Here is a 13,977-nt window from a genome sequence, read left to right as displayed (position 1 = left end):
AACATACCAACTCAAACATTGTAGTGTGAACAAGTACTCTTATTAAGAAACTACTACTGAGCAGTGGGTCGGTGGATGTTACCCGTTTGTGGTTCTCTGAACTGTGTCCACACAACTCCAGTTGCAGCCACCCCTGGTTGTCTGTCTGCATTTCCTCCACTGTGTTGCCTTTTGTGTTTCCTCCAGGAGGGAGGGGAGGTGGGGGGAGACTGGTGAGGTGAGACCACCGGGGATGTCGGTTCAGGCTGCTAACACGTGGAAAAACAATCAAACCCTTAATATATATACATATATAAGTAGATTAAACAAGACATTCAATAAACATATAAGAAAACTGCAGGATTTAATACAGAAATCAATAAAAACAGTGAGTATTAGTGAAGACACTGAATTTGAGTAAAAATGTCGCCATTACAGCCTTTTTTTTTGCTTTAAGTGGTATGGGTGTTAACACTCAGATCCAATCTCTTATACTGCAAGATTTCAATCTTAAACACACCACTTCCAAACCAAGAAAAGGCCAATAAAAGCCAATTTGAAAATTTGTTTTATCTGCATCGTCACGGATATGGGATGGTCAAGCCACCAGATACAAACAGAAACGAGTCAAGGAAGAGAGCTACATAACTGACAAGTAAGTCAACACATAGAGAACTGAAGTAGTTGGAGCTACAAGTAATCAAACACGCACAGGAAACAGCAGTTCCCCAGCAGCTTATCTCCAGTAACTGCTGGGTTCAGCTGTTGACAGAAACATAAAGTGTGTGTACTATGTTGTGAAGTATGTTTGTTGAACTCATTGCTTTCATTTACTGTGTATGCACATACAAATGAAATTATGACTGCAGAAGTGACGCGCTCTCTTCTGCTATCATGTAGCTTTGTATTTTGTGCATTTGAGGAACAAAGGCAAACATGGTATAAACCATTAACAAGTTTAAAGTGACAGTATTTAAGAAACAGTGGTGTCCACATGGGGACAGTAAAGTCACTGACCTGTGGTTCTATGCTGGGTGCTAGCGGCTGGATGACCTCGTGGACCGGAAGTGATGTGGATGAGGGGGGACCTTTCTTGTTCTGGTGGCCCCGGCCCGGTGGTCTGGGTATTACTGCAGTACCAGGGGCTGGGTACAAGCCCTGGCTATCTGTGTCCTGGTACAGTGCAGCGTGTCTCGCTTCTGCCTCATTCTTCCCCACCACAAACCTGGGCAGCGGCAGGTCCTTGACTGGTGAGACACACACTAAAGTCAGGTGACATAACACACTTATCATGGTGACCAAATCACTCTTTAGCGTGCTGCAGTTGTCAGGTATCATCACACGGTGGTGTTTATTTTGCGGATGTGTTTCTCTCATCTGCTTCTGTCTCAGTTACTGATTCCGAGCATTTCCCAGAATGCCTTAAGTAGGGGCATACATTTGCTGCTATCAGCTGGGGTTTATATGGTTTGTGAAGGGAGTGACAGCTGTATAATGAGAACTAACAGTATGATTTATTGCTTTCAGAAAGAGCTGCTTCCTCAATATGAAGCACAGGGAATGTAGATCTATCCAACATTCCGATGGTGCAGTAAATACTGCATTTATAAAATGTGGAAATGCAACATCTGATAAATGAAACTGAAAAAATCTACTTCAGCTCTGGTTTGTTTACCAATTCTGAACATCTGTGTTATAAAATAAACAAAAAAAACAAACACAAAAATGAAGTAAGCAAGGCAGAAAGTAGCGATCTAGACGTGTAAAAAAAAAGTCAGATGTAAAGAGTGTAAAATATAAATATAACTCCCAAACCACACAGAAATTACTGGAGGGTTAATACTTAAAGGAAGTGATTTGTCATGGACTGTAATCCTGGAGATAACAAATAACAAGGACTCATAAAATCCAAACCAAATGGTGATCAAATAAGTGAAGTTTGTGTTGTGTTAGATTCTTATCTGTAATCTGAGGGGAGTCTAGTCGGCATACAAAACCCCAACTCACATCATCTTAATATCTTAAATAATATTACCAATACATATTTTAAGGAGCAAACAGTTTATAAAGGGATAGAAAAATATGAAAACAATCTCACTCTCTTTTTTAAAGAATCATAAGTAAGATACAAACTGTGACAATTTTTAACTGAAAAATTAATTCCTCAGAGCTTTTCAGTAATCGAACCAAACCTCAAACCTCCTTTGGCATCTAGTTAGTCAACATATATACAGACACAAGCAATATCTGGCTGCATACAGCCCACCGGCACTGCAATGATTCAGCAATAAACTGATTCGCTGAAAGAAAATTAAACCACCACGGGTTTCAATAATCAGTCAGTGGTTTTGTTTTGTTTTTTTTTTTTTCAGCAAAAATCCTAATCATGTATTGCTTCCAGGATCAGAAATATGATCAATTACAGCAAATCAAATATTTTTCTCTTTTGGATGTTTGATCCTGCAAAATCAGCACTTTAAGAACTTGTAAAATTGTGCAGGGAATTTGTTTGTGTAAAATCTTTTGAATCAACTATATGAACAAAAAACTTCATTACAGTCCCATAAGCAACTAAAAATATCCATTCACAAGTCCAAGTCTACAGTCTCATCAAAATCGTGTTTGAAAAGACAGGAGTCTTATGTGCTCCTGTCTTTTAGTAAACAGTAAAGACACGACAACTGAATCAACACTATCGCTGTATTCCATGCACAGTTTTCTATGAATGCTTCTCATACACACATAAAAAGATTCAGCTCCTGCAACAACATGCTATCCAACATTTTGACACAGTCACAGTGAGTTTAGGCTTTTTGAGAGCACAAAGTATCATTTTTAACTCAATCCTATGTAAAATTACCTCTGTCAACTGTTGAGACAGCAACAACTTTATAGAAAGTTCAAACATCCCTAAACCTAACAACCATTTTGTGTTCATTTTGCTACGAGGAAGTGGTGCTTCCTTTGGTTTGAATCAAATTATGAAATCATTTCAGTGTGTTGCAATATTTCAGGCCAAACAAGTAACTTTGTGCAGTGAGTGACTGAAACACCTTCCCAGTGGCACCAGAGACAAACACAAAAACACAGTTTTGCAGTTAAACCCTCCGGAGTTTAGACGACAACCTCTGTTTAGTTAAGACAAATAGAAAACCAGTTGAAATAAGATCTCATCATCCAGTAACACAAATATTAGGATATCAGCTGCACTTTCTTTTTTCTTTGTGCACAAACATAATCAGCAATTTGGGGTCATCCTGCCCTACCAACTGATTAAGATGAACTGTTTTTTATTTAAGGATGATGTGTTTACTGACAACATTTGAAAGCATCCAGAAGGTTTGATGAAGGCTTTTCAAAAACGTCTCATTTTAAAACAGATTTCAAAGGCACCAGCTTATCTTTTTCTTGGGCTTAATAGCACAGCCTGCAGTCTGTAGAGATTACAAGGCCTCTATATTTATTAGACATCAAGGAAAGATAACATGCACCTTCCAGTAACACATGTACACGAGAAAGGAAACAGGCATCGTGTTTATCCATGTATAGGCCTTTCCCAAGAAGCTGGATTATTTAAATGTTTCACAAAATATTTTTTACTTAGCCTTTGAGTATAATTCATAGCTGAAAGCATCTTTTTTTTTTTGCTAAACTTCTGAGCACATATTTTAGATTCGAAGGACAACAGACGACTGACTTTCTGAGCCATGACCCTTAACATTCAGTAAGCTATCATTTCTGAAATAAAAGATTATGACCTCCCCGGTGCAGCAAAAGCTTAAAACTAAAAAGAGAAGTCGAGCAGCATTTGCCAGAGTTGTTATGCGATGGTACTGTTTGGTAATCCGTGCTTGTACGACCAAGGAGAAGAACGGGCCAAAAAAGGTGCCCCAGACAGTGACAATGATTGAATTCAATTTTGAACTCACCCGAGTTGAGGCTTTCCACCCTCAGGGGCAGCCCAGACTGGGCGATGGCAATGAGCTTCAAAGCAATGTAGAACTGGCTCCGTCCGAAGTGACCCAGCCGAGTGGCTCCACATAGCTCTGTGATCTAAACCCACACACAAGGGCAAGGACAAACAGTTAGCGACAGTGTTTTCATCTGAGAGTCTGGTATCAACCGTTACGGATCCAAACAACAGAGCTGGTCTTATCTGTGACAAAATATACATTGGAAACTTGAAATATCCAAGAAACAAACCATAAAGACAAAAAAACAACACATGACTTACATTTTAAAGTTTGCTTTCACAACTGGATAAAGTGTTCCTACATCATGATTAAACACAACGCTGTAAACACTGATATGTTGTACTTGTTCAAGGCACCAGTACAGCACAAGCAACAGTCTCTTGTTGTGTTCACCTGGCAGGCGCTCAGTGAGTCTTGACAGTAATAAGTCTGATTATCAGATATTTTGTTGTGCTTTACGTCACACTGAGCAGGTCTTGTGCAAAATGTCTGATAGAGTAACACATGAGAAACTATGAGCTGTTTGAAATGTGCGTTAATACACACAGGAGATAGTGTGGTTACATAAAGACGAGCAACACAGCTGAAACCTGTGGATGGCATTAAACTTCATAACAGCAGGCTAACTCCTCAAGTGTGAGTCCATCAGCACTGAGAGCCACACCACCACCACCACAGCAGCAGCAGCAGCCCGCCACAGCTCACTGATCCCTTTCTTGCTGACAAAGGACTTAATGTGAGTATGTGTGGATACAAAGCACCAGTCACTTTTCTCGGCCTGTTACAACATGACACTGTAGCTGTATGTGGCTGGCAGGGCCTCACAGTGTTCAGTGTAGATTTTGAAAGTGGAGGATTATAAGGCTGCCTAATTCTTTCACCACACAGCTCCCCTTGTTGACCTTGAAAAGGATGCTGACTCACAAACTGCAAATATTGGCCTGCTGAGAGACCTGGAGTCACAAGAATGAGCTGCTGCAGTTTAACTGGCCGCTCATGACTCGGAGTGACCGGACTGGGCAGGGATCTGCTCCGGATGGGATTATAACCATAACATGAACATAGCAACCTGACAAGACACTAATGTCATAGAGGGTTAATACATATTTTAAAAAGTCTGTGTAAGAAACAGACTGACATCTGGGTATGTAGTAAGTGTTATAAGTCACAATGACCAGTAGACAATGTGACATTGGCTCTGCATTTCCACCATGTCAGCTCAGCGACTAACAGAGAGGCAGATGTTGATGGAGCCAGAAGACAGGAAAGAGTGGGCAGTAATATGAAGCAAGGGGCTGATGAGCACATTATTTCTTAAACACTGGACGTCTTTCAACAAATACCTACAAATGAAACCAGGAATCGATACACCAGCTCCCCCTTTGTGTATAAAATGTCAGCTAAAGCCTAATGTCTCAGCTCTGGCTAACTATGTGACTTGGCTGCCTACTCTCTTTGGCTAAGGCTAACATTAGCCAGAAGAAGGTGTGTCTCTTTTGCTGCGCAGCGTTGCTAACCACCCCGGCTAACCACTGCTAAACTGGCTGACAGGTCAGCTCTAACAACCAGCCAACTTTACCATTTACCCATTACCAGCGCCTCGCTTCGTGCTCAGCCACACAGCCTTAACGTGAACAGTTTGAAAACTGGCACTTGCTAAAGCTAGCTTACCTGCAGGACAACTTCGCTGGGTAGCTGGGCCGCCCGGAAAAGGTCAAGAACTCTCCCATTGGAAGCCACTTTTTTGGTGTTGTCCGTGTCGCAGTAAACGAACAAATCCGAGTAATATTTCTGCTCGACATCAGTCAGCGTTAGACTTTCCATCGTAGTACCAATTGACCCTGAAAAGCAGACTAGTTGGCTGTTGATTAGCCCTTAGCCAATGGCTGGGGCAGGATCCAAAAATGGGCGAGACTTCAGGATCCCAACTTAGCTAGTGCCAAGCTAACGTTCAGGGTTAGCTGTAATAATGTTCACTACGCGCCGTGTCGACTTGTTGTCGTGTGCTCCCAATCTCTGTAAAGGTCCCCAATACTGTCGACTAACCCAGAGAACAGACCCCAGCCCGAACAATCAAATAAGGAATGCTTTCACACAGTTAATCACTAAGTTAACTTGTTGGGCCAGCCAAGCCAAGTCGCCAACAGCTGGCTAGTAGTGCAGCGAGCTAACTGCTACCTTCAATCAAAGTCAGCGGCACTAACGTTAGGCTAACTAGCAAGTCGCAAAGTGCGTCCACCTCCTCGACCCGGACATCTACCGCGTTAATCTCACGGCGTAGCACTCCTTCTCTCTGTAATCCGGTGTAGGATGGTGCTTCTGCGTTTCGCTGGAAACAAATTCCTCTGCGGGGCCGTTAGAAGTAAAGTTTCAGGGTCTTTGGGTTCCTTCCTCTAGTAATCATAGCCGCCATTCCTGCCACCAGCGTCAAGTCAGCTGGAATTGGCAGGGGACTTCCGGTTTGACTCTTCAAATTAAAACATGCGTATGGCGTCGGAGTTACACCGCTCAGTCAGAATCTCAAGTGTTAGAATCTTGACACATTGGGGATTTTGCTCAGGATTTTTTTTTACAAATTAATTGGAAATAAAATTATCATGAAATGTGGCGTGCTGTGCTCTGTCCCTACATCATCTTCTGCAATAATATCTCAGTGAGTGATGAATGGCTAGACCAGTGGTTCTCAAACTGTAAGATATGGAATCGGTTTTATTTGTGATTTACGGAGCTAAAGTCACATGTAAAGGTATGCCTTGGAAATGCTTGTTTTCATGGGTTGTATTTAGTAGTTATATGGATGAGTCAGGGAGAAGAGATGCAGGTGTGAACAAGGGAAGGGAGGGTGGCAGTTTGCCCATAAAGTCTAATAGCACCAGCCCCTAAACTGAAAACTAGTGATAATCAGAGTAAATCTGCTAACTGTGGAACTGACTAAATAAAAAATAAAAAAAATTTGTCCTTAGTCTCAAGATCTAACTTTCAAACGAAAGCAATTTATAGTAAAAACGTACAGAATAGCAATCTAAATGTTTTTTTTTTTTTCGTTCTGACTCATCTACCCGTTGGCATATTTTGTGAGTTACTTTAATGGCCTGTTATAAGGCTCATCCAAATGGAAAATCTCAATAAAAGAAATCACATCGTAAAGTAATGTAACAACATTTTAACTCAACCGTATGACATTATTTTTGGGGACTTTAACACATGGTTGAAAGAACAGGTGGAGAGATCCAGAGCAACTTTTTCCACAATTCTTTCTTTTGTGACAAAAACAAACAAACAAACAAACAAATTTAGAACTGGGTTATTTATAAGACACTTGGGCTTTAATCTGAAATGTGCCACTACTACTACTACTACCACTGGTCAAAACCGAGTCAAAATAACATTTTCACAAACTATTCTAGCAAGCTGTGTTTTGCTGTCTTGTATGTAGACATAAGCCAAAACTGACATGGTGCACATTCCTAAATAGTTTTGTGTTTATACCATCAGCTGGAGATGTTTTTATTGTTTTATTTTCTTTAAATTTAATACATGATTACAGTCACTTACAGCATAGTTTCAGCTCATGGGCAAATTGTCTGTCTGAATATTCAAGCTATTCATGAATGTGTTGTGCTTTCATAGTGCATATTCCTAAATTAATCAGTGTTTCTAGTTTCCATACAAGTAATATTCCAGCACAACAAACTCTTTAAAAAGAGGAATATAATGTAAGCAGAGGCCTTACAGGTTCTTTTTGTTTTGATTGTCAGTGTCACAGTAACATGTCATGTTTTATTTATGAAGAAAAGACAAAACTGTGCATTTAACTTATTAGGATATAAACTATTGTGATGATAAGAATACATTTAATTGTCTGTTTGGTAAGGCAAAAAAACAACAAAAAAGAAATAAAAATCAGCTCTTATGGCAATTCCAATAAAATCTCCCTTGAATGTTCCGCTAATGAATCATACATGCTACAAATATCAATAAATAAAGACAACTGTTAAAGATAAACACAAATCATTCAAATAGGAGAAAACTGTGCCAACAAAGCTCTTTTGTTCTGAAGGCAGACTGTGCATACTTCCGGTGTCACCTCACTCTCATGTGATCTAACTTCACGTGTTTGACGTCACTGGACTCCGAGCAGCGCGAGCTCGCTTGGTCTGCAGGGACCCGGATGAGTGATTTCATAATAAAAGCTGCACTCATTCCAATACTTGCAATTGATGGAGCGTGTACTGTGGTTAGAATACAGATGTTACACTCTGTGTCTCACAAAGGTTACACTGAAAAAGGTTTCTCTGTGTTGAATAATTGTAACATTATTTCATGAAAATGTGACATAATGTTAGAAAAAATTAATAATGGGCGTCATCAAGCTATGTTTTGAGGATATTCCTGGGGGATATTGCCAATATTCTTGACATCAGATAGTGAATGCTCACAAATCTTTTTTCTTTCTTTTTTTTTTTTAAGGAAAAAAAACAGGACATACCAGCTGATGAACAGAGAATCCTGGAGTTTGTCTGCCTGTTTGGTTTGTCATCATTCCAACACACAGCACACAAAGGCACAACTTGTCAAACATTATGATGATGCTTTATTGTTTGTAATGCATGAGAGAGACACGGATTGGATGGAGGATAAAAATGTGAAATGATGGCAAGAAAGAGGATCAGAGTCATTTGTACTAATGAAATAACACAATGGAAACGCAGCCTTCCCAAATAAATGATTTAGTAGTAACACAGAAAAAAAGGGATGGAAGCCATTTAATGCAGTGAAATAACACAATGCAATCTGCTTTATGCCTTTGAGACGAGGCTGCACTCTGCATTGATTATGTTATTTTCAGTCAGCATGTTAAATGATTCTGATGGCCAAACATCTGGGCCTGTCTCTGTGTTACAGTGAGGCTCTGCTTGTTGAGCAGCCGTTTAAGCGGCTGTGAGAAGGACCAGAAGAAGCAACAGGAAAGGAGGACAACACACCTCAAGCCTCCTCAGGACCTTGTATGGGCCAATGCCCCTGAAAGCATCGCATTGTGTCACGATGAAGTCAGATGAGCCTTGGTGCTGCCTTCACGTGTTATGGGGAGTTTGACCACAAATGAAAACAAATTTAAAAAAAAAAAAACCTTTTCAGTTAAAAAACAACAACAACAACTAAATTTTGGCACCTTGCAATTGCTATTATGCAATAATTACTTAATCTCGGGTATGTTTAGCTTGTTGCAAACATCACTTTTTTACAGCAGCATTCTCTGAGTGGCAAGTGTGACAGATTTAGTCTTTGAGGGGAAAACAGCATAATGTCACTCATGCAAACATTTCTGAAGCTTTCAGTCATATGGTTTCACTGCTGAATATATATTATTTACTGAGCTAGTTCTTTTTTTTTTTTTTTTTAACCCACTCAGATATATTTCTATATCTTGGAGCGCTCTGTGTTGTAAGGTGAAGATCTTACATTATTATACTACAGAGAAAACTCCAACAAATCCAAATGATTCCCCTTTGACTAGCTCTTTGGTGACAGTGGGAACTCTCTTTTAACAGGAGGAAACCTCCATCAGAACCAGGCTCAGGCATCTGGGGTAAGACAACAGCATATAGAGAGAAAAACAGAGAACCGACATTTTCCGAGGAGACCCTGAACGCAGCAACATTTTCCACCGGTTCCGACTGATGAGTGAGTCGTCCATCACCTCTTTAGAAGCAAAAGAACCACAAGTGATCAGGTAAAATCTTTGTATGTTAAGCGTTGCATTTGACCTGTTTTGGTGTTGACTTGTATGAACCAGTTTGTCACACATTAAATCCGTGTCGCGGACTCAGCTCGGTTCCTCTCCCAGATCATTTGTCTGACGCTAGAAGCTAACGATACCGGCGAGCCCACATCTGCAGCTCACAGGAAAATTTCCTTTTTTGCCTGAAGTCAGAAAGAATATCCCTGAACTGTGGATGTTTTTCAGAACTGGAGATCCACTGCACACGCTTAACATAAATGAATTAAAGGCAGCCTTTGTGCTCGGATGCGGCTAGCCGGGACTGCTAATTCCCTATTTCCGCATTGACAGTCCGCCCTGCTCATGTTGGAGCTTGTTACTTGATCTCAGGGCTGCAGTCCCTTCTGCTCTTTAATCAAAGATCATAGAACTGTTTCTTGTCTACATATCATCAGTTTTAGTTGCATGTTCATGGATGTACTGGCTATAACATGCATTCTCTCCTCAGCAGAGAATCTCAGTCCCAAAGTCCATTCGGAAAAATGTCAAAATTAGACTTACCTCGCTAGTAATCCAATTCCACCACTGGGAGTGGAAGTGTTAATACTTAATCTGCATTACAGCCTTGTTTTGTAAACTTCGGCACACATGTCATGACCAAAGCAGCATTCAATGTCACTTAAAGGTCCCATATTCTTCTTAAAATATGATAATTATCATGTAGAACAGTAATACTGAGAAAATAAGAAATTCGACTTGCTAATAACAAAGACTCTTCAAACTTCAAACGACAACAGAAAAACAACAGATTGTGTGAGAGGGACACATATATGCTCTATTTGCGCTTTTTCTAGTAAAAAAAAATAAAAATACTCAAACTGATGAATCTATGATCAAAAGTTGACCATAAATGCTATAGCTGTCGACTAATCGATTATTTGTTGCAGCTCCTCTTATGTCCTGCTAACAAGTCTGATGTTAATATGTTTGTCTCTTGATTTTGTTTTGCCTTCCAGCAGCCATGGATGTCCCACATGAAATAAATTTGCTGGTGCAGGAGATTCAGCGGCTCGGCAGCAAAAGTGAGTCAAGGCTGTGATTATATGTTGTGTGTGGGATGCAATACGGAATCCTCTGAGTTTTAATAAAGCACAAACATGCAATCATGTAGTTTTGATTAATAGTCCCAACTCACCACTCCTAATGCTGGAAGCATAAATAACCTCCAGCTCTGGGTCACACCACCTCGATAGTATTTCAGTGGTGCCCTCCCAACATGTCTCAACTCTCAGTTAAGTGATGTGGCTCATGATGCTTCAGGCTTATTGTAAAACTGTGGGCTGTTATCTGAGATAAAGAGATAACCATCTGTAATCTAACCGTCTTATTCTGCTGCTCTCGTGTTTTTACACAGGTTCACTGCTGTGAATTAGAAGTTGTTTAAGCAGTTGATGCTTTTATGTTTAGATCATTTAACTATTTTAGCATTTTTGCTTGAAAATGACTTACACTACTTACCTGATGACTTCTTTTATCTCTTCAACTGTGCTTGAATCCATCAGTTTCCAAACTAATTTGTCATATCTGTAATAACTGCTTTACCCATGTCTTCTTTCAGATGCTGACGGCCAAACTAGTGTCAAGTTTGGCGTTTTGTTCAGTGACGACCGCTGTGCCAACATCTTCGAGGCGTTGGTGGGCACCCTGAAGGCCGCCAAAAAGAGGAAGGTGATCAACTTTCAAGGCGAGCTGCTTCTGCAGGGCGTCCACGACAACGTCGATATCATTCTGCTCCAAGAATGAGACCGACGTTGGAACCAGCAGCTACTGAATCCTCCCAAATACTGAGCTTCTGCAGTGTGCTGGCCTGTCACTGAGCTCCTGTTCTCACTTTATTTCCCTTCATTTATAAAGCTCAGTGTTTGAACCCAAATGCAATAACCAATCAGATCAGACCTTACTTATGGACCCAGCTGGCATGTGTGCATATGAATTTAGTTTTATTTCAACGTGCCAGATTTGAGAATATTTTCCGGTTTTCCGGGCTGAACTGTGAACAATCATAGTTTCAGATTACGTGGAAAAGTTGGGTTTCTTTCTCAGGCGCTGCCATTTTATCAACCACAGGTGTCATTTTGCTACACTTTTAAGACTATAAACGCACAAAAAAGAAAATCAGGAATGTAATATTATATGTAAGGCTTGTTTTTTGGTTAATTTTGAGTAAAATTACAGTGGATCACAACCAAATGCCTCTATTTTCAGTAGTTTTGGTGTCAGGATAAAGGACACACAGGACAAGATGCTGATTAGATTTAGCAACTTTAGCAAACTACTTCTTCACATTTCTAATTGGACTCTTCTGATCTTGACTATTGCACCAGCTGCACTCGACAAATTCTCCCTTTATGCTCTCAAAAGGCAGCGGGAGTTAAAACCTCATTACCTAAAACGTTATGTAATGTGATGAGTGTTACTGCAGAAAAAATCTAGTGCATCTGTAAGACAAAGAGTAGTGTGTGTCCACAACAGCAGCACCAAATGGCCGTTCCATTTATTGTTTACATGAGCCATTTCTACTACCTCTTGTGGACTTTGTAAGAAGACGTTATCAGACCAGTGCTTTTGGAAATTCCTTCATAGAAACTACAACCACACTGACGGCTCAAGTGCATTTTAGGAAAGACGACGCTCCTTTTTGTACTCATTGCAACGTGCTACAGTAGTTTTTAATTCCATCTTTTTATATGTAGAAAGAATTTTCTCTGCTAAAAAAAAAAAATTCCAAAAATTGCCTTTTTCGTAAGAAATAGCTGATGAGCAAACGGCGAATGTATTTCTGTGCAATTTTTATTAGCGTATAATTACAGGGTGATTGGTGCCAAATGCAAAAGATGAATTTGTATTGATTCTCAGGACCAAATCAACACAACCAAAATATGTTTAGTAATTGTCCTGTGACTTAAATTAGTGACACAAAATGTGCATTTAGAGTTTTACTAGTGTTTTAAATTTTAGCACTCTTTGTTCTCTACTGTAGGTCTGATGAAACTTGTAGACCAGATGTGTTCCTGAAGTACTGTTACTCGACTCTGTACGGAGGCTGTCAAACGACGAAACAGTTCGTATTCTGTAGCTGAGCTTGAACAAACTGGGCCCAAGTAGTTTTAGCTTTTTAGACGTCAAAGCAAATCTTTACCTTTTATGCATCAGATGGACCAACTTTTTTTTTTCTCCCACCCAAATGTAACATCTCCTGTTTGACAGCTGCTGTGCTCATTTTCATAACATCAAACTCATTTTGCAGTTGTTCGTTAAATCAGGCTACGCTTGTGTTACCGTCCACACATTATTTGCTTTTCATGCTGATAAGAAGCAGATTATCAGCCTTGTGGAACTACACCTGGTCTGCAAGTTTTCTAAGACCCATTTCATATTCACTGCTGTTGGGTCAGCCTCGCTCAATCTTTTATGTTCAGGTGTTTGCTGTTTAAGTTTGACTTGAAATGGGTGATTTATTTCTCTGGATCAAAACTTTGGCGAAATCAAGAAAACCAGATGAGCTGAATTGTATTGTTGTTGTAAATGAAACTAAAATGTAACCTGGTTGCATGACACATAATCATCATGAGTAAATAATGGGAGAAGTCTGAAAAGTTGTGGGACGAATAGAGGAAAGCAAGACCGAAGAAGAACATGCTGCTTGCATCACTGTCGTTCATATATCCTGCTGTTGCTCTGGAGAGACTTTCAGATGACTTTCCAATATACTAATTACAAGTCGACATTTGGCAAGAGAAAGGAAGTCATGATCAGAGCAGTGCCAATACCTCCAGCCATTTCTGTGAGTGAGTGGAATGCCTGCGTGATGTGTTCAAGTGCATCATTACTGTCTTTTGTACTGGCAATAACACATTCCTAAACAAACAGAGGTTTCTGTTACTGTGGAATACACTCCAAGGAATAAAATCTTTACACTTGAAGCTTTGAAACCTGCCTTGTTGAGTGTGTGTTGTTTTTTTTAAGATCTTAAAATCCTGATTTGCATTTTGCAAAAAAAAAAAAAAATGTTATTGATATCAAATATGCAAAATTAATACTTTACTTCACTGGGCTGGTTTCTTGTCAAAATACAAGAAACTTAAATTAGTTTGGATTTTAGTCATCAAGCTTATAGTTAATTGCGCTGCTATAGGTTAGCTCTGATTTGTTTGGCCATTGAGTGTGTTTTGGTGCAAGAAAAGTGTAAGAGTAATATTATAATATACTGTATCACTAAAACATTTGTTTTTGACAAGGAAC

The 13,977-nt window shown here is 39.8% G+C and overlaps 2 protein-coding genes across 3 annotated transcripts; one reads left to right on the top strand and one right to left on the bottom strand.

Annotated features, from left to right (window-relative positions):
- Positions 1-53: 53 nt before the first annotated feature.
- Positions 54-6,394, bottom strand: LOC103376267 (ralBP1-associated Eps domain-containing protein 1-like). The gene is made up of 4 exons (XM_008306647.1): positions 5,625-6,394; positions 3,909-4,032; positions 997-1,226; positions 54-248 (listed from the first exon to the last, which is right to left on the bottom strand). The coding sequence occupies exons 1-4, from the start codon at positions 5,775-5,777 to the stop codon at positions 54-56; spliced, it is 702 nt and encodes a 233-aa protein (XP_008304869.1). The 5' UTR covers positions 5,778-6,394.
- Positions 6,395-9,569: 3,175 nt separating this feature from the next.
- On the top strand, positions 9,570-13,672 carry LOC103376265 (costars family protein ABRACL-like). 2 transcript variants are annotated; one of them, XM_008306646.1, is made up of 3 exons: positions 9,570-9,687; positions 10,695-10,757; positions 11,294-13,672. In XM_008306646.1, the coding sequence occupies exons 2-3, from the start codon at positions 10,697-10,699 to the stop codon at positions 11,476-11,478; spliced, it is 246 nt and encodes an 81-aa protein (XP_008304868.1). In that variant the 5' UTR covers positions 9,570-9,687; positions 10,695-10,696; the 3' UTR covers positions 11,479-13,672. The 2 variants fall into 2 exon arrangements, with proteins under 2 accessions (XP_008304868.1, XP_008304867.1); XM_008306645.1 differs by having other exon boundaries at positions 9,571-9,687; positions 10,692-10,757.
- Positions 13,673-13,977: the final 305 nt, after the last annotated feature.

This window comes from Stegastes partitus, unplaced genomic scaffold (assembly GCF_000690725.1).
Source record: "Stegastes partitus isolate 25-593 unplaced genomic scaffold, Stegastes_partitus-1.0.2 Scaffold3748, whole genome shotgun sequence".
In the NCBI taxonomy this organism is placed as follows: Eukaryota; Metazoa; Chordata; class Actinopteri; family Pomacentridae; genus Stegastes; species Stegastes partitus.
This window is presented reverse-complemented; position numbering and strand designations above follow the sequence as displayed.

Coding starts and splice junctions, on each gene's coding strand:
- LOC103376265 (XM_008306646.1), top strand. CDS start 10,697: ATGGATGTCCCACATGAAATAAATTTGCTGGTGCAGGAGATTCAGCGG. Junction 10,758..11,293: donor TCAGCGGCTCGGCAGCAAAA/GTGAGTCAAGGC, acceptor GTCTTCTTTCAG/ATGCTGACGGCCAAACTAGT.
- LOC103376267 (XM_008306647.1), bottom strand. CDS start 5,777: ATGGAAAGTCTAACGCTGACTGATGTCGAGCAGAAATATTACTCGGAT. Junction 1,227..3,908: donor GGTGGAAAGCCTCAACTCGG/GTGAGTTCAAAA, acceptor GTGTCTCACCAG/TCAAGGACCTGCCGCTGCCC. Junction 249..996: donor CACCCAGCATAGAACCACAG/GTCAGTGACTTT, acceptor TCCACGTGTTAG/CAGCCTGAACCGACATCCCC.